Source organism: Centroberyx affinis, unplaced genomic scaffold, assembly GCF_046629955.1.
Source record: "Centroberyx affinis isolate AG114_WGS23_722 - 3 ecotype Tasmania unplaced genomic scaffold, CSIRO-AGI_Caff_v1 ptg003139l_1, whole genome shotgun sequence".
NCBI lineage: Eukaryota > Metazoa > Chordata > Actinopteri > Beryciformes > Berycidae > Centroberyx > Centroberyx affinis.
This window is the reverse complement of record NW_027281200.1, coordinates 72,501-96,843: the sequence shown is the minus strand read 5'-3', so window position 1 is coordinate 96,843 and position 24,343 is coordinate 72,501. Positions and strand designations below refer to the sequence as shown.

Below are 24,343 nucleotides of genomic sequence, written 5' to 3'. Positions count from 1 at the left end.
TACTAATGTTATTGAATAATGGGAACGGGCATTTTCTTTTTTTTTTATCACAGATAAGGAGTTGAATTTCAGAATATTATTTTTATAACACTCAACAGAGTCTGTAACAACATAATATGTAATATCACATTGAACTCTGCCCTTTTAATTGAGCTACTTTTTCCTTTTTTTACACCAGTAATTTACTCTCTACTTGCTTCTACTTACAAAGAGTACTTCTACTTGAACAGAATATTTTGGTACTCTCTCCCCCGTTCATCACAGCCTCTTTCTCAGTAGTCCCTCACTGCTCTGCTCTGTCTGCCCTCATATCTCTGCTGACTCCTCGCCCTAAATCTCCCTACTTGGTCACACCAGTCATGTGCCAATCTGCACCACACCTCACAGCTATTTCCCGCTGTCTGCCTCTCTCTCCCTCATCTCTGCTACCTTTGCTCTATCTTCTGTTATAATTACCTTACATCCTGACCCACTTGCATATCTGTGCCCCAGCTGCTCCCAAATCCCACCATCCAGTCCCAAGATCCCAGAGGTTTTCATCATCCTAACTGCTCCCAGGTCCACACTCCCGCCTCACTGCTATTGATTTGAGTAGCAACATTGCGCCAATAGTACATCTTGACAAAAATCGTTCTATCAACTGATCCCACCGTTCCACTTTTGAGAAAAGCAGAGAAGGAGAGCAGAAGGGTGTCATTCCAAAACACTATTTATATATGTAAATATATGTGTGTATATCTATATATATATATATATATATATTTCAGGTAGTAACATTCTATATATTTAGAATGTTACTACCTGAAATTAATCTGGCAGTGTCTGAAAAACATAAATGATTCTATTTTATAAGCGAATGTCTTTAGATGACTCCTGACTTCAATACTAACTCATAATGTGCTTAACCTTCATGCCAGCAGTGAATATGGGAGAGTGGGTGTCATTTTATTTTATTTTTTAAATGGTGTATATCTCATTTTGGAATGAAACTCTTCAAATGAGATCCAGCTCAAATCCTTTCAAATGCCTTCCTGTGATGGATTCATTCAGACAAACTTTACTGACATACAGTAATATAATATATACAAAAGCAGACTGCCTGACAGGTAAAAAGCATAATGAATGCTATAAAAAGCATAACAGTGTAAGGAATCAACTAACCTTGTCTCTTATAGATGGGGGGTTTCCTGTAGATGTTGGTTTCGCCAGATGCTGGGGACAGAAACACAGTTATAGTTAGAGGGACAAAGCAAAAAGAAAGGAAAGAGAAATGGAGAGGAGAGGAGAGGAGAGGAGAGAGGAGGAGAGGAGAGAGGAGGAGAGGAGAGGAGAGGAGAGGAGAGGAGAGGAGAGGAGAGGAGAGGAGAGAGGAGAGAGGAACCAGGAATAAGCTGGATCCCCCTATCCATCCCGTCCCATCAAATTAGTTGTATACATTTACAGTCTCCTTAACCATAAAGCTGACAGCACCGGTGATAAACTGCTATAGGAGAGGTGGTGCCGTGCATCCAGACAGCCTGACTGACACGTAGAGAGGCTGATTAATATGAATTTACGGGCTTATTACAGGGAAGAGCAGCAGATGGCATGGGAATAAAGAAGAGGGAGGACAGAAGGGTGGAGAGAGTTGGAAGGAGAGGCAAAGGAAGAGATAAAGGAGATGTGGTGAACAGGAATGAGAAACTTAAAGGAGACGGGAAAGTGTTTAGTGGAGCGTTGTATTCTCTGCATTGAGGGGCTGAAAAAGAGCTTCTTTCACAACAAAGTATGAAATTAAAAATAGTTTTAGTGTTAGATCTGCAATACAACAAAACATGAAAAAGCATGGTGGAGAAAAAACACTTCCAAGCACTACTATCAAAAAACAATTGCAGAAGAGACACTGCACTAGCACTGCCAGATTTAGGGGTTTGACTCCCACCGGACTATCCAAGCTAAATATGTCTGCACTCATGGTACTGTGAGGCACTTTGGATAAAAGCTTCCACCAAATAGCATTTGCCCAGTGTAGGAAAGCATGAAGGGAGTGCTGTCGCAGAGCTGGCAAGGAATAAGAGCCTCGGAAAACTGGAGAGAGGGAACAAGGAGTGAGAAATGGGATGAAGGCGGGAGGAGGGAATGATGGAGGGAAACCAAAATGCACAGCTTGCACAGAAAAAAACAACAGCCTTTTAAAAATGAAGGGAACAAAGACAGAGTGGAAGAGAAAGCCATTAACTTGGCAAAATGGAGGGCTGGTTTAATGTCTTGGTTTAAGATAATAAGGTGAATCAGGGTTAGTTGTTAGATTAAAACACTTATAGATTATGCAAGAGCTGTGCTAACAAAACAGACACATTCCCCTCTGAAGTACACTCAAAAGAGGATTTTTTTTCTACACTTACATGAATATTAAGACCTCATTAAAATTAACCAAAAGCTTAACATGAAAGAGGATGACAATAATACATGAGAAAAAACATACTTCTTTTATTTATAAAAAACAAACATGTATTAATTTCTCCTCTGCTAGTCAGACACATGCGGTGCCTTTTTAAATCTCATATTCATTGGTGTGTAACAAGCTTGCAGAACTCTTGAATAATCTAGAATTATAATAACACAAATAATAATGTAAAATCACCACAATGAGGACAAAAGCTTAGTGGGCATATGGCTGTGTGTCTGGCAGGAGAAGGGTTAGAGTGTGGATCTGTGGTCGAGATCAGGATCAGGGTCTTGGTTAGGAGTGAAATCAAACTGGTAATGTTTAAATATTTGGGGGCTTGGAAGATGAAGGATTAGGGTTCGGCCATGGAGTTGGACATTAAGGGTTAGTTTAAAGGTTGAGGGACCAGGGTCCGAAATGACAACCTAGATGGAATATATATGTAAATATTTGGAGACTTGGTAGGTAGTAGGTTAGTTTCTGTGGTTAGGATGCAGGTCGGGGGACGGGGGTTACGGATGAAGGCCTACCTGGTACATGGAAATGCTTGGGGGCTTGGTAGGTGGTGGGTGTGGCAGACCTGGGGTCTGGCTGACTGTGATAGGGTGAACTCCTGCCACTCTCACTGCCTGCAGTCAGCCCAGCCAATCACAGTGAGAGAAACCAGAGCATGAGCAACAGCATGGCCCGTTTCCCCAGACAGACAGACAGACTTAGAGACAGGCAGAGAGACTGACGACAGATAGACTGATGAGTTATGTGTGTGAATGTGTGTCTTTGCACAGTATGTGTGTGTGTGCATCTGTGTGTGAAAGTGTGTGTAGCGGGGGTCAAGGGTGCGGCTAGGAATTCTGGGTCCCCTGACGAGAAAGAGAAATTAGCCCAGTAGCACCTCACAAAGTTCACTCCCTTTTTCCGCTCATTAGCAGCACTTCTAGAGGTGCTGCATATTTTCTGCATTTCTGTGTGTGTGTTTGTGTGTGGATGTGTGTGTCTGTGTTTGTTTGTGTGCGTGTGTCTGTTACCGGGGGGATAGTAGTGCAGCGGGGAGCCTCCGTGGCGACTGTGTGCAGGAGAGTCGGTGTAGGCGGGGCTGGAGGAACGCCTCGTTCTCAACTCCACACTGTCCAACAAGTCCTGGAGAGAGGGAGAGGGAGAGGGAGAGGGAGAGGGAGGGAGAGAGAGAGGGAGAGAGAGAGAGAGAGAGAGAGAGAGAGAGAGTCAAAATAAGAGATGTAAGTGGGTCACTGTGCCCAGTTAGATTAACACTAGCACCACCAACAGATCATTTTTAAGTCTTTTTTTCTTCTCAAATGTGTGAAGTTTTTACCTCGTCCAGCCAATGGCATTATGCGAGTCTGTTTCATTTTTGCAAAAAGACATATTTCCGTGTGACTCATCCTTATCTACCAAAACTATATTAAGCAAAGCAGTTTCAGATGCATAGTTTGTCTGCAGTAATGCCTCCAGTGTTCGTCGCAGAGAGAAATGTGCCTTAATTTACTAAATGCATCAAATTCTACACCACAAGGCTCCTTCCAAAAACACAATCTTAATCACCTTGACAGTTCAATATTGTTAAATCCTAGCTGCACACCAATGCATCTAATGTAGTACAGTATGACCTCGCCTGACTGAAGGGCCTTCTCTTGCTTAGGGCCCCCTGAAAATATTCCCCTTTTCCACCCACTATCGGTGCTCCTGGTGCAACACATCACACACTAACTGCGGGTCACTTATAGTTACAATACATCTGAATTATGATCATTTTATCTCGGTTACTCGGTTAGTAAAATTTTGCTCCATAGTCACTGGGCAGACAGCTAAAATGTTTGAGAAACATACTGCAGCAGAGGAGTAGGGTATTTACCTGAGAGTACGGAGACAGGGAACCCAGCGACTGGATCAGAGGAGGAAGAAGAGGACAAATTATTATCATGATTTATATCAACACATGGTTATATTTGCCTAGTAAGCTACTGTAGACCAAGGTCAGGGTCAATTCCCTTCCAACTGATTTATGTTAAAATATAAATTGTGTGTCTTCATTGTGTGTGTGTGTGTGTGTGTGTGTGTGTGTGTGTGTGTGTGTGTGTATACCTGTCCACAGCTGTACCGCTCCAGCGTGTCATCTGAAAGGTGTGTGTGTGTGTGGTAGGCCTGGTAAGGGATGATGTCAGGCCGCTGGATCTCATATATAGCTTTGACCCTGGGCAGAGCCGCCAACTGCTTATAGTCCAGCACCTCACTGTCTGCCTTAGCCTGGGAGAGAGAGACAGGTAGAGAGAGAGAGAGAGAGAGAGAGAGAGAGAGAGAGAGAGAGAGAGAGAGAGAGAGAGAGAGAGAGAGAGAGAGAGAGAGAGAGAGAGAGAGAGAGAGAGAGAGAGAGTCAGACAGACAAACAGCAAACAGATATAGAGAAACACTGTCATAAATAGAAATTCTGACTTGGAGAAAGACAGATAAACAAGACAGGCAGTCGGGTACATGGATAGAGAAACAAACAGGCAGAGAGACAGACAGGTGAGCATACAAAACAGACAGACAGGTGAACAAACAGGCAGAAAGCAGACTGACAAACAGGCACAGAGAGTGACAGTGAGGCAGATAGACAGTCAGAGACAGAGACAGATGAAACGATAAACATCTAGACAGACAAACAGGTGGGTAGACAGTCAGACAGAAATGTATAAATAGACACACAGACAGGCAGAGAGACAGACAGGTGGCTAGACGAACAAACAGATACAGAGAGTGAGACAGACAGTCAGAGACAGAGAGCCATATGGGACAAGAGATGAAAGGCACACAGACAAGTTCAATTTAATATTCTTGAAGATGCCAATTTAAAGTATATATCTGTGCAACCATGGAGATTTCTCACAAGTAAAGTCATGTTAGAGCTCTGAAAATGTATTTATGACTGAAAGGTAATATTTAACCACATTTAAGACATTTCAAGGTCTTAATTGTTGAATTTTTGTCCATTTTGTTTTTATTGTATGATTTAACGTTTTAATTTTATTTATGGCTATGTACTTGGATACCATGAAAGACACTTCAAATAAAATGTCCTATTGATATAATTCATAATAATAATTACATTTTTAAGACTTTTTGAGGACCTGCAGACACCCTGGTATTAATAGACACACAGAGAGGCAGGAAGACAGACAGGTGGCTAGACAAACAGACAGGCAGACAGACAGACAGACAAACAAACAGTCAGTCAGACAGACAGACAGACAGACAGACAGACAGACAGACAGATAAACAAACAAACAGTCAGTCAGACAGACAGACAGACAAACAGTCAGTCAGACAGACAGACAGAAAGGAAGTCTGTTTAGAGAGAGATAGCGCCGACAGAATGAGCTTTCAGGGAAACTGTCTACTCATATTTCTGTCGGTTAGATTTGATTGACAGGCGTGACAGTGGCAGCTGAGGGCGTAACCGTAGCGGTGTTGGCGTAACCACGGCGTTGCCATGGCGACGACAGTACTCACACAGACGAGCCGGTGAGGGGAGCCGATAGAGGAGCCTGGAGGAGAAATGGACGCCGTCTCAGACGTACGTCTCAGCTGGTGGGACGACACACACACACACACACACACACACACACACACACAGACACACACACAGAAACACAGTGAAAATATATGAGTCACAGCAAGCCTGAGGTCAAAGCTGTTGTAAAGTTAGCAAACCCAGATATAACAGCCAGTGTTGGGGAGTAGTTTCACTACATGTAACTGATAAACTAGTAGTTTAAAGTAATAATCCACAACTTTTTCACTGTCAGTTTTGATACTCTCTATCACTGATTGATATATCAAAAATGCAAATGAACCTATAACCAGTTCATGAAAATTTTGACATTTGCTGTTCTGAACACTTGTTGTCTGGTAGGTCTTTCTTGGGAAAAATCCTCCGGCACACAGAAAGTGATGTTTTTTATGATTTCAGGAGCAGCAACAGCAGTTTGTTTGGAATAAACAGAAGAAGAACTGGGTAGTTAGCACGAGCAGCGACAGCCAACATGGCTGAACAGACAAAGAGAAGAACGACACCTACAGAAACTCAAACTTCATCAACAGAAAATCCACGGAAAAGACGCCACAGTACTAGTTTGATTGTGATCTCTATGAGGTGCAGTGCAGAAACACCACAGCAATGAACGCTTATTACCTAAGACATCGCCAAAATTTTGAGGAATTCATTGCCCAGAAATCATGTAACTTCACTTCAAATCATGTAATTTCACGTTTTCATGAACACCCTAGTTTCTGGCGGGCAGATGTCGAAGTGAGTGGAAAATAAACAGTTAACATTCCTTGTGATTTATTTCAAATAAAATTGTTATTAACATTCTAATCAGTTGTATTTTTTTAGTCATGTAATTCTGCATTATATGACATTGCAGTTCATTTTTAACAAAATAATATTTTTCTCTGAGGGCAGCTGTGCTTAACCCTATGCATTCAAAGTATCTTCCCCAACAGTGAGAACAACCAAGGAGGAGAAATTCTAAATAAAGACATAGAGAGAAAGAGAGAAAGAAAAAGAAACAGAAGTAGAGAGAAGGGGCAGGGGGTTATGGGTATTTTGAGCACCGCTCACCCTCAGTTTTCTCTCCAGTCGAGCCGCTTCTTTACACATCGGGTGCCAAACCTCTGAACCTGCAATACACACACACACACACACACACACACACTTTGAGCTCACCAGTTTAATGTGTGTGGACAGCAACTATGCAGCTTTATGGAATCGTAACATGAAGAGTAGATCAGCCTTTCTCAACTACAACCATCCATCAACCAAGACACACACACACACACACACACACACACACAGAAAGCAGCGTGACTGTGGAGGTAGTTTGTCTGATCTGAGGACAGGGGCTGTAACTCTTCGCGTCTCCACACACAGATGCACATACAGGAAGAAAGGAAAGGAGAGAGAGGAAAGGAGAGAGAAGAGGCAGAGATAGGAAGAAAGAGAGAGAGGGCGTTTGAAGCAGGAACACAGGGAGGTGGACTGGGAGAGAGAGAGAGAGAGAGAGAGAGAGAGTGACCGGGAGGGAAGGTTAGAGAAAGACAGAGAGGGAGAGGGACAGAGAGAGAGAGAGAGAGAGTGTGTGTGAGAGAGAGAGAGAGAGAGAGAATATGAAAGCTATTAGATTTTGTTCCTAGCAATAGACCGCTAATGTCAGGATGTTATATGCATGTGCATCTGATAGTGATAATGACAGCAATAACTCCGGTCTACACACACACACACACACACACACACACACACACACACACACACACACACACACACACACACACACACACACAAGCAAGTATAATGAAGAGTAGCCTAGCTGACTCGGTATCATTTTCTGGGGCCTAGGGGCGGTGCAGGCCAACAGAATGGACTCAGTTCGCTTATCATGACTCTAATATACAGCCACTATCAACACCATGAATCTGACCGGACACACACACACACACACACACACACCTACACACAGGAACATGTAAGTGCATACACGTACACACACACACACATGCACAAAGACACACAAGCACAGAGACATATACACACACACACAAAATCAATAGTGTAGACAGAAAGCATGCGTGGTGATTCAGTGCCCCCCTGTCCCGCCCACGCTCCTCAACTCTGCTGCCTGGCAGATATATGGCCTTGGAGTTGAGTTCCTTTATCTCCCGGATGAGCAGAGTCTAAATGGTGCAGCGAAAAGAAGGAGTTTGTTCCAAAACACCACACTGTACATCAATTCAGAGGAATTTTAGCTGCCTGAAATCCATCAGTCAGTATAGCTCAAGAAAACACAGATGACTCTGCCCTCAAAAAATATCACTATTTTGCAAGCAAAGGTCATGAGATAACTCCTGACTCTTGACGTGCTTCACTTTAATAGCAGCATAGCCATTTTGTTTGTTGAGTATGTGCCAGTTTTTTTCACATGGTATCTCATTTTGGACTGAAACTTCAAACGATCTTCCCTTTGTTTATACAGATCTATTTTCTAGACTTTATGCAAAACTTAAAAGTTAATCAGTGGATAGTGCCTTATCCTTATCCTGGCTGCTGATATTCAAAAGAAGGAATGAAGGCAGCCAGTGTAATCTGGGCAGACAATATTGACATTTGTGCATATATGCCATTTGAAATTTAAATGCTGTGCAGTGGCAGATATTTAAATGGTTTCAGGCATTTTGCTTTTTGCTGAATCATGTCGCCTTGACAAGCAGCAGAGACACCAGGCTAACCTGTGCAAATCCGTTCCGATATGTATCATAATTTACCCCGCTGCCCCGTGCACACAGCTGGATCTGTACACAGGAGCAGTGAAGCTGTTCCTTTATTATCCTGATGGCTGCTGCCCGTCCTTATTTGAATAGTGACTTTATCGAGATGGTGAGAAGAGAGAAAGAGAGAGAGACAGAGTAGAGGAGAGAGAGTCAGCATGATAATTAAAGAGGCTGTGATGGGGTGTAGACCCAGGAGCAATAGGGTATGTGGTTCAAGACTTAGGTCAGTTCACTTCATCATTTCAGGAAGTGGATTTTCTGCCAAATTCAAAACCTAGCCAAGATATATCTGATGTCCAATTTATGACTAAATTACTGAGAATGGAGGCACTACCATTATCTGGATTGACTGGAAGTGAACTGACACCAAACCTAATGCAGTTTCACAGGTGAGATGAGGGTCTTGACCCATAGACCAGCCTCTGGGCATAATGAGTTTTTAACAGTAAGTTACTGGACAATGAGGACAATGGAGAGGACAATACACACACTGGCTCTCCATCCATTTTAAAAGGCAACACTGAGTTGGAGCATGAACATTTAGTTCATAAAATAGACCTTTCCGACCCCCACCTCCAACACACACACTACCCACACACACACACACACACACACACACACACACACACACACCACTTCTTATTCCAGACATGCATCATGAGATTGATTGCAAGGGTGTGTGCATGCGTCTGTGTGTGACTCTGTGTGAGTATGTGTGTGTGTGTGTGTGTGTGTGTGTGTGTGTGTGTGTGTGTGTGTGTGTGTGTGTGCGCACACGTGTGTGTGATAATTGAGTGTGTCTCAAGAGGGTGATTGCTCAGCCCTCCTACATGTCTAAACTCATCAAAAGGAGCGAATGTAACCTTGGGGCGGCTCACTGGAGTTCAGCACACACACATATAAACACACACACACACACACACACATATGCACGCATACATGGACATTCAAACAGACACACACACATACACACACAAACATGATGCATGTATGCATTTTCAGACAAAAACACACACCCATGCACACACACACACACACACACACACCAGGTACAAAATGCAAATGCTTAGTTTTACTGGTGGCTTTGAGAGGGAGAGCAGCAGAATGTCAATGAGGTGAAACAGGAGGCATCAACCTACATGGCGACTCCAGCACAGTGTGTCTCAGACATGTATTACAGTACAGACGCTCTACATTTAGTCTGGACTCAGCTCAGTCATGACAGGTCATCTGTGATACACACAACGCTGGCTGTTTTCATCCAAAATGCTTTACTTTTAGTGGTAGTGTTTCGTTGTTTTTCTCAATTTGAACTTTACTGTGTAGAAAAAACCTTTATATATACAGTACTTACAGTGCTTTCCTTTTCAAGTGTACTTAAGAATGTCCTCATAATTAACCTATTTGATTCAATTTGATTCAATTAATCTGATTTGTGAAAGAGAAACTCCTGGACGGTTCCGTTAAACCTCCAGGAAAGCAGGTTTCATTCAGATTAATGTGTTCTGTCAGTGGCGGGGCAGAATAATGGACACAGCAGAGGGGAAGGTTGAAAGGTAATTGACTCCGGCCTTTGTGTGTATCAAGAAAACATCAGAAGGGGGCAGGTGTGTGTGTGTGTGTGTGTGTGTGTGTGTGTGTGTGTGTGTGTGTGTGTCTCTTCACCATTAAGTTGAGTGTGGTACAGAGTGTTATATATGAGATCAATAAACTATATAACAGCACTTTGTTACAAGAACCCATTTATCAGGTTATCCTCTCTCCTTTTATCTTCCTCTTTCTCTCTCCCTCTCTCTCGCTCTCTCTCTGTCATACACACACACACACACACACACACACACACACACATACACACACACACACACACACACACACACACACACGCTCGCCCATATAGCAACAGATACACACAGGCCCTCTGCGTACTTTAATGCCTGTAAGCAGAACAATATGATTACATCTTTTAACAACATTTTTAAAAAAAAGACTGGTTTTTAGATTTGGTTCACTGACAATCTATAAGTACATAGTTTGGATGTGAATCAATGAGCAACTGATGAATGTGAATGTGTGCCACAATATATAATATAGACCTCATTATCATTATTACCACACACTATTGCCTTGGTAAGTGGCCTTGAGGTATGAGTTTGTGACTCAAAGCCATACATTCAGGAACAAAAACTGTAATAGCAATGTACACTGTAATAGCAATGCTCCTCTCCTCTCCTCTCCTCTCCTCCTCCTCCTCCTCCTCCTCCTCCTCCTGCACCTCCTCACCTGTTAGGTACATTTCGTCTCCTTCAAGGAACATCATGTGACAGCGGGCACACCTGGCACAGCTGGGGTGGTAGTGCTTCCCTCCCGCCTGGCAGAGAGATAAGGAAGGAGAGGAGAGGAGAGGAGAGGAGAGGAGAGGAGAGGAGAGGAGAGGAGAGCAGAGAAAAAGAAATGAGAGGAGGCATGAGTCGAATAGAAGAGGAAACGAAAGGAAATAAAAGGGAAGAGAAAGAGAAGAGGAAAGGATGAGGGAGGGGGAGAGAGCAGAAGAAAGGATGAGTACAGGAGAGGGAGGGAGAGAAAATAGAGGGGAGATAAGAAATAGAGAGAAACAATGAGGAATGAAGAATAGGGAGAGGGGAGATAAGAAATAGAAAAAAAAGTAATGAATAGAGGAGAGGAGATGGGAGAGTGTTGGTTTGTCTGTTTGAGAGCCATCAGTCAACACTTCAGTCATTTAAAAAGAGACAGCTGTGCTTCTCACAGCTTTTTATAGACACACACACACACACACACACTTGCATGCACACACACACACACACACACACAAATACACACATTTAAATATGGACACAGAAAAGCACACAGACAAAATCATGCATTCGGTCACATTCTCTCATTCCCCATCTCCTCATTCTACACACACTCCTATGAAAATACATAAATATACACACACACACGCGTAGTATGCTCACTCACATTTACATACACACATAGACAAATGCCCTCACCTCCAGCACTCTGCCGCTGATGTACCTGCTACAGCTCTCACACCTGATCCCAAACTGAGTGTGGTAGTCAGACTCGCAGTATGGGATCCCGTCCCTGACAGGGAGGGAGAGAGAGAGAGGAGCTGTTCAGTTTAACAGCTCTGACTTTAAATTTACCCGCTGGCTCTGTGCGCCCCTTCCGCTATTTATCACCCTATAACATATTGTTTTTACGATGACATATTGTTTTACGATGCTCGTGATCAGCTGGGGTACAATCAAAATAGGTTCCTAAAAATATTCAGGAGAGATTTCATTCAAAACTTATCGGTGACTGAAAGCTAAATAAAATGCTGTAGAGGAACTAGGAATTGGAATGATTCAAAGACTTCTTGGTTAATTGCTGGGTATTTGCAAGTAAAACACAATTGAATTTACATACAGAGGCGCCTGTACAAAACGTTACATTTCTGTGGCTCCGTCAGCATCAACAAAATAAAATAGAAACGCTGAACACAATAGGAGAGCTGTCAGTTGTGTCTGTTTTTGACAACTTTCCACACTGAATGTACAAAACATTTTGCGCAATCCACATCTCAATTGTCTCAAAGCTTAAAAATCCTTCTCTTTACATCTTCTTTGGTATAGATTCAATAAGGGAAATCAATAAGAGATAATGGCTTTTACCTGGATTCACCTTATCAGTGTCCCTAATTTTCTGTGCATCCGGTGGATTTTCACTATATTCTAAGCAGGTTAGTGGTAGTGACAGGTTATGTTTTTACACATAAGCCACATTAGCCTTTTAGTTGCTTTTCAGGAAAAAATAGAAAATGTGGGTCCCTTGAGAAGATCTTTTGATATCCATACTCTAACATGTCTACATGCTGGGATCAAGCCACCTACTTGCTGATGTACTCTCCAGTGAGCGGACAGCCACAGGTTCGGCATTTAAAACAGCTAACATGCCACTGTCTCTCCAGAGCCAGGAGAGACTGACCCTGTTTGATCTCCTCTCCACAGCCTGCACAGTCTGGATGGAGGAGAGAAGAGAAGAGAAGAGAAAGAGAAGAGAAGAGAAGAGAAGAGAAGAGAAGAGAAGAGGCACAGCATGAGAAAGAGCATGGGAAAGATAAGAGCACCTTCAAAATGTCCAGTATTTAATTTATCATCCTCTCTCTCTCTCTCTCTCTCTCTCTCTCTCTGCCTCTCTGCTCTTCCTGCCTCCCATTTTTCCTCATCTTATCTTCTTCCCCTCTTTCTTCCCTTCTCTTCCTCTTCCCTCTCTCCTGTAGTGAAAGTCATGCTGCCTCTACCAGATGGAGCTACCAGAACCAGGCTACCAGTCTACCTGGAGCAGCAGACCACTGTGTGTGTGTGTGTGTGTGTGTGTGTGTGTGTGTGTGTGTGTGTGTGTGTGTGTGTGTGTGTGTGTGTGTGTGGCTGCAGGGCATGTGGCTTTGTTAAGCAGTGTTCAGCAGGTGGACAATAAGGTTATTTCAGTCTCAGGTTATGCCAACACCTGTAGAGGAACAAATACTGAAACGGATGTATGAAAAAGATATGAGTGATTCTTAATATGGTACAAAATTAAATCCTTCACTGTGTACATAAGTTAGATGTGTGTATGTGTGTGTGTGTGTGTGTGTGTGTGTGTGTGTGTGTGTGTGTGCGTGTGTATGTGTGTGTTTGCTTGTGTGCATCAAAATGTATTTGTACGGTATAAGAGGTGTGTGTGTGTGTGTGTTTCTTACAGCTTGGTCCGTGGACCTTGACGGGCTTGTCGCTGTTCAGAGTGTGTGAACACTGCTGACACACACACTTCTTCCCACAGAAGGTCACCCTGTCTCCAATAGGGAACGGGCTCCTGCGAAGGCACACACACACACACACACACACACACACACACACAAATACTTTCGGTAAAGGCATGCAGATGTAGCTACTGCAGAAATTCCACTTTTTGCCACATGCACTTAAAGCAAAACTGAACAAATCCTTCACTGATGCTCCACGCCAACAGGAGATTTTGGAAATGCATATTTTTATTCACTTTTGTGCAGTGTCAAAATTCACAAGGAGTAGATGTTATTCGCACAGCAGCCATTTTGAACTTGTGAAACTATACATGGAAGAGCAAGTAGCCTACAGCTCATCTATGTTGTGTACCTACCGAGATACACATCATACAAACGTCAGGAATTAAAAAAATATATATTTTCACTTATGTGTTGAAGTAGCCCTAGTTTTATATACAGTATGCCAGTATCTTCCAGGTTTCAAAATTCAAAATGGCCAATGCTTTGTTGCAATATGCCTACTCTACTGCCATTTTCAGAATTTATAAAAGAATATGCTGCAATGGTAATAGATAATGGTAATAGTAGGCCTACTAATGGAGAATACATGATTGATAGTGGACTTCTTGCTATGAATAAACACACACACACACACACACACACACACGAGGGAACCCTGTCCAAAAACACTCATCATAAGCAAACCAAAATCTAATGAGCCATTTGCACAGCTAACACACTGACTGACGGTTGTACATATTTAGCACACTGTTTATTAAAGTCACACTCCATTTAAGTCACTTTCATCAATTTACATTCATACAAGCTTTGACAGCTACAATATTAGCATTGCATGACTTATAATGAAGCAACTGAGACCAGCCAACTACAACCAACAAACACAGTAGAACTATGAAGTGTTTCATTTTTGAACTTCTTATTTATTTTAACCATATTTACTCAAGGAGTGCACTCTGTCAGCAACCTTCTGCTTCACACTCCTTCAGTTACCATTGTGAATAACTAAATGCCACTAATTAGCCTACTAAAGAAGCACACATTGTGTGGTACTCCTGCATCCTCTCTTATCTTCAAAAAATGAGTGAGCATGGTGTGTGTGTGTGTGTGTGTGTGTGTGTGTGTGTGTGTGTGTGTGTTAATTTAGATGTTCTTTTTCGGTGTCTTGTTTTTCCCATCCTTTTGTCTGTTTTCATTTCCCCTGATTTCTGTAAAGCACTTTGTGACAAACTGTTTTTTAAAAGCACACTATAAATAAACCTGGCTTGACTTGGCTTGGTTCATTTACTTACTGAAATGCGTTTGTTTCGCTGTGAACAATCTTATTTAAACACTGTGTACAAACACTGTGTACAGTGGTTCTCAACACCATCCATCTACCTGCTGCTTAATGCCGATTATCTGAGCACAGGTTGTCTTTGATCTGCTGATCTGTGCGACTGGTCAGGGAAACCAAACACAGACACAGGGATTTACTGGCCTATATAATGAATAGATTACTGCATTTTAGCCACCAAAGTGATACGCAACAGTGGATTGACTAATGCAATTAAAGATCTATGCGGTTCTCTGTAAGAATCTCATTTGTTTTTGTAATCACTGAGCAGAGTCTGGCAGTAGGACAAGTTATAGGCAAGTGCCAGGAGAATCCCTGAGGAGAAGCATGTAGAGCTGTGAACAATGGTATTACAAGTGCAAACTGGAAAAGACATATTTTAATACTACCACCAATATAATGATTTTATTATTATTGAATTCAAACCGCAGGAAATGGAAAAAAACAAGACAGTATAAAGGGGGAAGGGCCAGGGGGAAATAAATTGAGCTTCCCTATTTCAGTATACAGAAACAGAACTGCATGTCAAAATAGATTCAGTCAAACAACTGATTGCTTTTGTCAAATGTACGACCCTCAACCCCTTCTTTCCTGGACAGTGGGCCGGTCTGCAGCATGACAACCCCTGGTCTGAAAATGAGTCCTACCCAGTCCTTGCACACACACATACACACACACACACACGCCTCTCCCCTACCTGCAGATGCTGCAGACGAAGCAGTGCGGGTGGTAGGTCCTCCCCAGGGCCGACACCACCTCTCCGGTGATGTACTGGTCACAGCTGTCACACTGGGTCCCATAGAGCCGCTGGTAGTCCTCTGTACAGATATACTCCCCGGAGTGGTGGAAGAAACCCGAGTGCACCAGGTCACAGCCGCACACTGGAGAGAGAGGGGGAGAGAGAGAGAGAGAGAGAGAGAGAAAAAGGTATTGAGACAGAGAGAATGTAAGAGATTTGAGAGCGGGAGGAAGAAAGACAGAGAGAGGGAGCGGTAGAGAAATGGTCAGGCTATTAAAAGTACATGCAGGAGTCATGTATTGCTGCTTATGAGTATTTGTACAGTATACACACACATGAATAAATATATGTCCTAACAGTCACTAATTCCCCAGGCTGTTGCTTTAATTAAGAAACTTTAGGTGTCAGGCTAGCGTGTTACAGTAATCCACTAATCTAGCATCTAGCAATTTCGCCTTCTGGTATGACGGCAGCTAAGAGTAAACATGGACAGTAGTGTGTGTGTGTGTGTGTGTGTGTGTGTGTGTGTGTGCGAGAGTATGTCAGAGAGAGCAATCTGCTGTCCTTTCTGACCTCTAAAGGGTTAATGCTCTAATCTGGTTTTTGGGATTAGCCATATAATCTGTTACATTATTCCAGCTCATATATACAGTATGTTATGGCTGTGTGTGTATGAGTATATGTGTTGCTGTGTGTGTGTGTGTGTGGACAGTTGGCTTTGTGAGTGGATGCCTGTGTTTGTGTATGTGTCCAATTAAGGATTACAGCTTTTGTGTCCATGTTTACATACAGTAAATACTGTCACATGTATTAGTATGCATGCTGTGCTGTGTGATAGATACATGTTAGAGAGAAACAGGCAGAGAGAGTGTGTGTTTGTTGATGTACACGCATGTGTGTGTGTGTGTGTGTGTGTGTGTGTGTGTCTGTGCGCACGTGTATGTATTGACAGTATGATATATAGTTTTTACTTTGCAAATGCAAAGTCCTTCAGCCAAGTGATTGCTTCTGGTCCAGCTGTACTGAGGGTGAGGAGGCCTTTGCTGAGTTGGTTGATTTGACAGTCTTCAAGGAGGTGAACAATGATTTGCTCCGGCCAACGGGGAGACAGGGAGCTTACGTTTATTCCCCCATTTATTATTCAGTCAAGGTTTACAGTATTCATAACACATGCTGTTTAGTGGACACTACCAACCAAAAGCCCCTTATGGAATTGAACCCATGATGCTGTCAGTGTTTGTGCCATCTTTATCCATTCAGTTAGAAATCAACATATACACTATGTCATTATTATTGATAATGACCTGCAGTGTGAACTGCAGCCTGCCACATGAGATATCTGACAGTGAATAGGATAATTCCCTATCAGTAGAGGTATAAACTGTAGTATTTAATAAGGCACTATGATATAACCTGCAGTAGTAAGTTAGACATCTGAAAGGCAGCCAGCAGATTCAGGATATCTGACAGTGAATTGAATGTCTGGTCTCTAATCAAGCTAATGGCCTTAAACCCAGTAGAGTGAATGGATCTGATTTGATCCGAGCCAGCGTGTTAAGTGGCTCAGGGAGAGAGAGGGAGAGAGAGAGAGAGAGAGAGAGAGAGAGAGAGAGAGAGAGAGAGAGAGAGAGAGAAGTGGTCTGACGGCTTAATTTATTTATCTATTGGAGCCAAGATGAAGACATAAAGATAGTAAAGCCACATTTAAGTGAACAGTATTTCTTTCCCAAGCTACCTTGATGAAAGCCTGGAACCAAACCTACGAATCGCTCGTTTTCATTTTGCTAAGCAAGTAACCATGGGAATTTCACAATTCATGGAACTGGAGCGGCTGTCTTTAGGGCTGCTTTCTGGATAAAAAACGTATGTATCTGCAAAAAGCAAATCAGATTTTGAGGAATTTAGGAAAACCTTATTTTCATAATGAGAGCCATGTATTTTTGATGTGTTGGAGTTGTGAAAAGTTTTCATGAAACCCGAGGGCCACACACACTACACACATGAATGTCCATGATAACTTTCAATCCCCTACTTTTAAAAAATGCTATCCTGATCTGGTTCTCAGCATGGTATTGCTGTCCATTGCATATTTTTATTACTGAACTGCTTTAATAATATCCTGCACAAATGCTGACCGTTTATATATTTGCCCTTTATTGTGAGAGCGGATGAGAGCACCTTGAGTGTAAATGCAAATGTTTTATGTTTGTGTGGTAAAATGCCGATGTAAAGGCAGATTATTACACAGAATCAAACCTGTTTTATGGCTCTATCTCCTTTCTTGCTCTTTGTTTTTGCTGAATTACCCAGGGGAAAATAAGATAAAAACTCAAGTAGGATGGACCTCCTACACTCTGACTAAATTTAAACTGACAATCCAACATTTTCACCTACGAGACACAAAATCTGATCTTTTCACTGCAATCTACATGTGGAAAAATACCTAGAATCTGATTTTCCAGCAATGCAAAAAAATGATGATCCTGTTTCCTACAAACATCTACAGTGCCAAGTTCATCATCATCTACTGGCTTACAAAATGATTATCTTACCACTAAGTTGGTTTTGGGGATACTGAACCCAGGCTTTTTTCGCATAGGAGAGAAAAACTAGTTCATCCTCTGTACAAAACAAAAAAGTATTCTGGTCTTCTCTGTCTCCTCCTCTGTCTTTGATACGGTATTCTTGTCATGGCAAAGCTGCTGTCGCACAACTTTAAAATGCCAGCCTGACCTTTATCAGTCTGCCTGAGACTAATGCTATTCACAGTGTGAGACTTGTGGTTAACACGCACACGCACGCACACACACACACACACACACACACACACACACACACACACACACACTCACAATTACTGTAGATGTAGTATATGCGCTGTAAATACATATACATCCATGCTAACCCGTGTGTATACAACATATACATTACTGCTGTCGAGTGAAAGTGCCTTATCTCCGAAATGTCAACCATTCATTTCTTACTTTATCTAATGGGGTTTGAAGGTTTCATAAAACCAAAGTGTCCTCAACCCATAGAGGAGCATGTAAACCATGTACTTTCTTTCTCTCTTCCTCTGTCTCTCATTCAGATTCATTCAGACACACACAGTCTCAACGCAGCACTTGGAGATGATGAGCCCGGCCTTTCTCTTCCCTTCTCACCCTGCTGATAGCATTCGCACATTTATCACTGTCTAAATGAGAAGCTATTAAGATCTGGAGACAAACAGGAAAGGCAGGGAGCTGATCGGACTTGGCCTCTCCACAAGAGACCTCTGGTATATTTAGGCCATTTCCGAAAACTGTCCTCACAGAGGAGGCTCCGTGCGTGATGGTTTGAGCCAGCTGTGGCACTTTCTGTCCACTGACACAGCCTTCAAATTCAGCTGAGATATTTTTAATGTCATAATTTAAATGATAAGACCATCGAGTGACATTTGAATGTAGTTTTGCTACGTTTTTCTACTCTGTATGAAGAAATAAAAAAGCTTCTGCACACTGTCTACTACTATCAGAGCATCTTTATTAGGAGCAACGTTTCGGTACTGAGACATTTATTTAACGGAAAATGTCATGGATTATTACTTTAAACCATTTCCAAATTAACTGTAGGCTGCTGAAAAATGCCTGTTTATTAGTAGGCACAGCATCTTCTTTTCTTCAACCAGATGAGCTCAAGTTCACAGCTCAGATCACAGCTCTATTCAGGGCCATTCAAGTGTCAATAATTTCCTTGAGAGGATGATTTCATTATGTACACTTATGTATACTTTCATAACGCTTCATTATGTAATTCTGGATACAGGTTACGCCACGGCAGAAAACTGCCAGCATCCATTAGGCTTCCTCTGTCACATGACATTTCAGACTTCCAGGGACAGTCAGGACGATTCTTGCGACTGACACTTGAACTTGCTGACTGAAGCTTAAATTCCATAGGTCACAGTCTCATCAGGACGGAAGGGCAACCTTATGACCCCGCGGGGCCTCACCCCGACCCTCCCTGACCCCACCTGTTGTCCCAAAAAAGTGAAGGTTTTCTTGATTTAGCCCGCTGTGTGTGCTGAATCGGCACTAACCGGATGGTTCCCATGCTGCCAGCAGCGCTTTGGCAGCTAAATCAAGCTCTCCCTTTCCAGCAGGTCAGTTCAGAGTCAAAGAGTCTTATGGATAATGATTTACTGCTGTTGTGCAGTGGTCAGCGATGTTTTAAAATTAAGATTTTAGACTATGAGTCCAGTCAGTGATCACCATAAAGACAAGAACAACCTCTAACATGAGAAAAAAAAAGGGTTTTATTTTCTTAACCCTTTTATGCAACTTCAGTTTGTTATTATTTACTGGAATATATATTATGAGTTTACATGATAAATTTGAGTGGATTAAGCTCCACTACATCAGTGGTGGGGGTGTTTTTGGGATGGTGGATCTGGTGGCAGAAAGAGAAACAGCATTTTCTGACTTTCACCCTCTTCTATCTAGAGAGTCTTCCACCCCCACTCTGTCTCTTCATGTATTACAGCATCAGCCAGATCAGCCAGTCTCCCGTGAGTCAGCTGTCTGTTACGGTAACCATGACGACCCCAGGAACCCCGAGGCAGGCTGGGTAATGACCTCTGACTTTTCTGACTTAGTCTCACTGGATGGAAATAACCTCAACAATGATCAAAAGAGATTTCAGCTTTGGGAAATCATTCAGGCCACGCCCATTTTCATTATGTAATATAAATGAAGGACAAATAAAGTAAGCTGTCAGTAAGAAGCTCAGTAAGAAGAACATGGCACTGTTACTGCCGCAGTTAGTGGTTTGTTTCCCACTTAACAAGCCTTTCTAACAAAGTATGCACTCGGTACAGTTAAAGCCTTCCAGCAAATTATATAATTTAAGTCACAGGGAAGGTGTCTTGCTTCCATAATTCAAAGTATTTTCAGTTTAAGCAGGATGTTTGGGTGAGACACATAATGCAGGGTAGGACTGTCTGAAAAGTGCTCAAAAGTGTTTTGTGCATAATCGCAAATTTCAGATTCTCCAAGATGTTTTAGGAAGAGGAAACAGGGTTTTCACCGCTGTACCATGTTGCCACTCATGCCATTTTCAAAGTTGCAGGTTGTATTTGATGGGAGGGGCGAAGGGGGGATTGTTAGAAAACATTGTGATGGTATTATGGGTTGGAATTTTTATGTACGCCATGAAGTAAAAAAATACACTGTTATTCAGATAGTAAAGGTAGTGGGATTTAAATCTAAAAATATTTTATATATGGATTTGTTGTCAAATAGGTGTATGTTATGATACTGAGAATTAGTTAGGTGGAAAAGTAATTTTTAATTTCATTGTGACATTGTGGTCATTAGAATCTGTTTTGTCTAATTCTAGTTAGTTCTAAAAAGTGAAAGGGCTCGCTTCTTAATCAATTAATCTTAAAACATCATACTGACTTCCTCACCATAGACCACAATAGAATAAGGCAGTGGTTCTCAACGAGCGGCCTGGGGACCACCAGGGGTCCTTGAAGGGGGTTCCAGGGGGTCCCCAGCAAATTGATGAATTGTTAAGCTTAACCATTAGTTCATTTACAAGAAGTTAACACAACTAGAGAAGAATGACTATTTTGATGATAGTTTCACTGTTATCTCTTTACCTGCAATACAGATAGCCATGGAATTCTGGACAAAATCATATCTAACAAGAAAAATATTCTCAGATTTTGGTCCAAGAGACAAAATCTCATCAAATGAGGGTCTGTGGCCCTAATGGGTACTAAATTAGCGGTCCTTGATATGAAAAGGGTTGTGAATCAATGGAATAAGGGAATGAGGGAATTTCAGGGCACAGTGAATGAAAATTGACTTTCGTTATCACTCTATAATCTATAACTCTATCATTATACTCTAACCCCTTCCCTCTCTCCTCCCTTCCCTCTCTCCCTCCATTTTCTTCTTCACTCTCTCCCTCACCAGATTCATCCTTCACCACTCTCCTATCTTCCCTCCCTTCTGCTCTTCAGGCAGCCGGTTCAACTGCTGTTTGTCTGAGACTCTGAGGTGTTTAAATAGCCTTTTTACATCTGTTAACAGCGATTGGTAGCCTGTTAGATTGAAGAGCTGGAGGGATGGACACACACACATGCACACACACATGCACAACTTCACCAACCCACCCCCAGACACACACACATACACACATACACACACACAAACAATTGGCAGAAAGACAGCAGATAATGATTTCTTTGTTTACTGCCTACGGCATAAGCAAAGAGTCGAGGGAATGAAAGAAAGACGGAAAGGAAAAATAGATTTTAAAAGAAGGGATATAAAAGAAGATGGACGGAAGAATCAAGAACTCCTGGAGGCTTGATACATGTTGACTGTCTCATCCTTCTGATTTAGTTCCTGGATAGCACATAAAAGACACACACAACAAGCATGCACATACACACAGGAGAACATGCGCACACCAGCACACTGACCCGGCGTGCACATGCTCAGGCACAACACACACACACACACACACACAAGCAGTGCACATACACATTCACATGCAAGGGCACACACACAAAATATGAGTCAGAGCATTGTACAGCAAGTGCAGCTGAGCCGATACAGTGGAGTTTGTCCTTGAAGTCTCTTCTAGAGAAACAACCCAGCCATCCGTGACTGTCTGTATGGCTGAATATACACAAATACTGATAAAAAAAAAATCACTGAATCTTGCTCCCAGTGTGCTTGACTTGTGCAACCCAACTTGTTTCGGTCCAAAGTGGGTCAGGCTTTGCAGTAAGCTTCACTAAGTCAGAAGAACCATGTAACTACAACTATTTGTGTGTGCCTGTTATACAATACATCGACTACAAGTATACTGTCTTTAACTATGAATCCACTCAACACTTCTTAAATTATAAATGCACAAGACAAAACAGTCTTTAGATAATGGGATTTGAAAATTAAAATGGACACACTTTTCATTTCAGGGTGCCTTTGAAGCTTTTCAAAGCACTTTTATGTGACAGAGACCCACATTTGGGTGAAACATTGCACACATAAAGCTTACAGGGAGCAAGAATCAGTGTGTTTGGGGGTATTCATCTCTTTTTTTTCCCCAGTGAAGACTTAATTTGTGCCTTCTAAAAGAGATATTGTAAGGTCACTAATGATGTGCTTTGCCCAATTTTCTGGTGAGAAAAGAGGAGAGGAGAGGAGAGGAGAGGAGAGGAGAGGAGAGGAGAGGAGAGGAGAGGAGAGGAGAGGAGACTTGAGGTGGAATATATATGGAATATATATATGGAAAATATGGAAAATATGGAAAATATGGAGAATAGAGGACGGAGTATAATAGAGGAGATGAGAGAAGAGGAGACTTGAGGTGGGGAAAAGAGGAGAGAGAAGAGAGATGGGAGTCAGGGGAGAGATTAGAGGAGGAGGAAAGGAGAGGGCATCATATGTGAGGAGAAAGAGAAGCAGACAGTGGAATGAAAGGATGAGGACGGGGATGAAGAGGGGAAGAGACAGGGGGACCCCTGGGAGGTATCAATGAAGTTATCGATCTGTCCATCCAGCACATGTCTGCCGTCCTGTCACTGTCTTCCCTCATCAATACCCATCATCAACATGGGATGCATTGCTTCCTGTAGCTCCTCTGCATTTGCATCAGAGAGATGGACAGATCACAGAGAGAGAGAGAGAGAGAGAGCAACAGACAAATGGGTACAAAGAGAGAGAGGAAAAAGGAGGAGGGATAGAAGAGAAAAGAACGGCGACAGGAGCTGACCGAAGTGTGGAGTTCACTTCATTCCACAACGCTGTTTTCTATTCAGTCCAACACATTCTGGGCTCTCACTCTCTCTCTCGCTCTCTCTCTCACACACACACACACACACACACACACACACACACACACACACACACACACACACACACACACACTTGGCTTGTTGTCTCATCTATCTCTTCCTCTCCGCTCATGTTTCTATTTCCCATTTATCTCAAATCTCTCCCCTCCTTATCTCTTTGTCTCCTCTCTTTTCCTCTCCTCTCCTCTTTTCCTCCATCCCCTCTCCTTTCTTTTCCCCTCTCTTTTCCTATCCAATTTTCTCCTCTCCTCTCCTCTCCTCTCCTCTCCTCTCCTCTCCTCTCCTCTCCTCTCCTCTCCTCTCCTCTCTCTCTCCCAAAAAAATCTCTCTCCAGTCTTTAATGGCCACTCTAACAGGAGATTACATTGTTTACCAAACAAAGACGCATTGTAACTCCCTGAGATTCACAGCTAGGAACAAAGAGTGAGAGGAGATAGAGAGAGGCAGAGAGAGGGAGGAGGAGACAGGAAAAGATAATGAGCAGAAGAAAAAAAAAATAGAGACGCCCGTGTGCTAAAAGCTGACGATTTGATTCTTGCACACTTCATCAGCAGATGTCTACTTAGGCCGCAGTCCATTAGCTAAAAGTCATTAAGCTTACTCTCCGAGATCAACTGTATACAACAAATACTTTAATAACGCAGAGAGACTGAGTTTGTGTCCTGTCTGAAGGAATGAAAGCTGCGATCGATCAGCCAATCACTCAATTATTCAACCAAACAAACAAGCAAACCGGTTATTTCGATCAAGATTCATTTTCAATATCCGCAGCAGCCAAAATGGATGCATGAGATGAAATGCATTGTTTCACAAAGCAGAGAACCTTTCCTCTTCAGTCCTCTTGATTCTTCCTG

At 42.4% G+C, this 24,343-nt stretch overlaps 1 protein-coding gene across 1 annotated transcript in view; it reads right to left on the bottom strand.

Moving 5' to 3' along the window:
* Window positions 1-1,161: 1,161 nt before the first annotated feature.
* The window catches only part of LOC139659562 (actin-binding LIM protein 3-like), a gene marked incomplete at its 3' end in the record, with an annotated part of 30,041 nt that continues 6,859 nt past the window's right edge, over window positions 1,162-24,343 (bottom strand). Inside the window, exons 3-14 of the mRNA XM_071537867.1 lie at window positions 15,593-15,776; window positions 13,497-13,609; window positions 12,649-12,775; window positions 11,764-11,857; window positions 11,033-11,120; window positions 7,050-7,108; window positions 5,936-6,010; window positions 4,529-4,690; window positions 4,299-4,328; window positions 3,454-3,565; window positions 2,959-3,057; window positions 1,162-1,212 (exon numbers count right to left, since the gene is read on the bottom strand). Coding sequence (XP_071393968.1) covers window positions 1,162-1,212; window positions 2,959-3,057; window positions 3,454-3,565; window positions 4,299-4,328; window positions 4,529-4,690; window positions 5,936-6,010; window positions 7,050-7,108; window positions 11,033-11,120; window positions 11,764-11,857; window positions 12,649-12,775; window positions 13,497-13,609; window positions 15,593-15,776 — 1,194 coding nt within the window. The remainder of the gene's footprint in view (window positions 1,213-2,958; window positions 3,058-3,453; window positions 3,566-4,298; window positions 4,329-4,528; window positions 4,691-5,935; window positions 6,011-7,049; window positions 7,109-11,032; window positions 11,121-11,763; window positions 11,858-12,648; window positions 12,776-13,496; window positions 13,610-15,592; window positions 15,777-24,343) is intronic.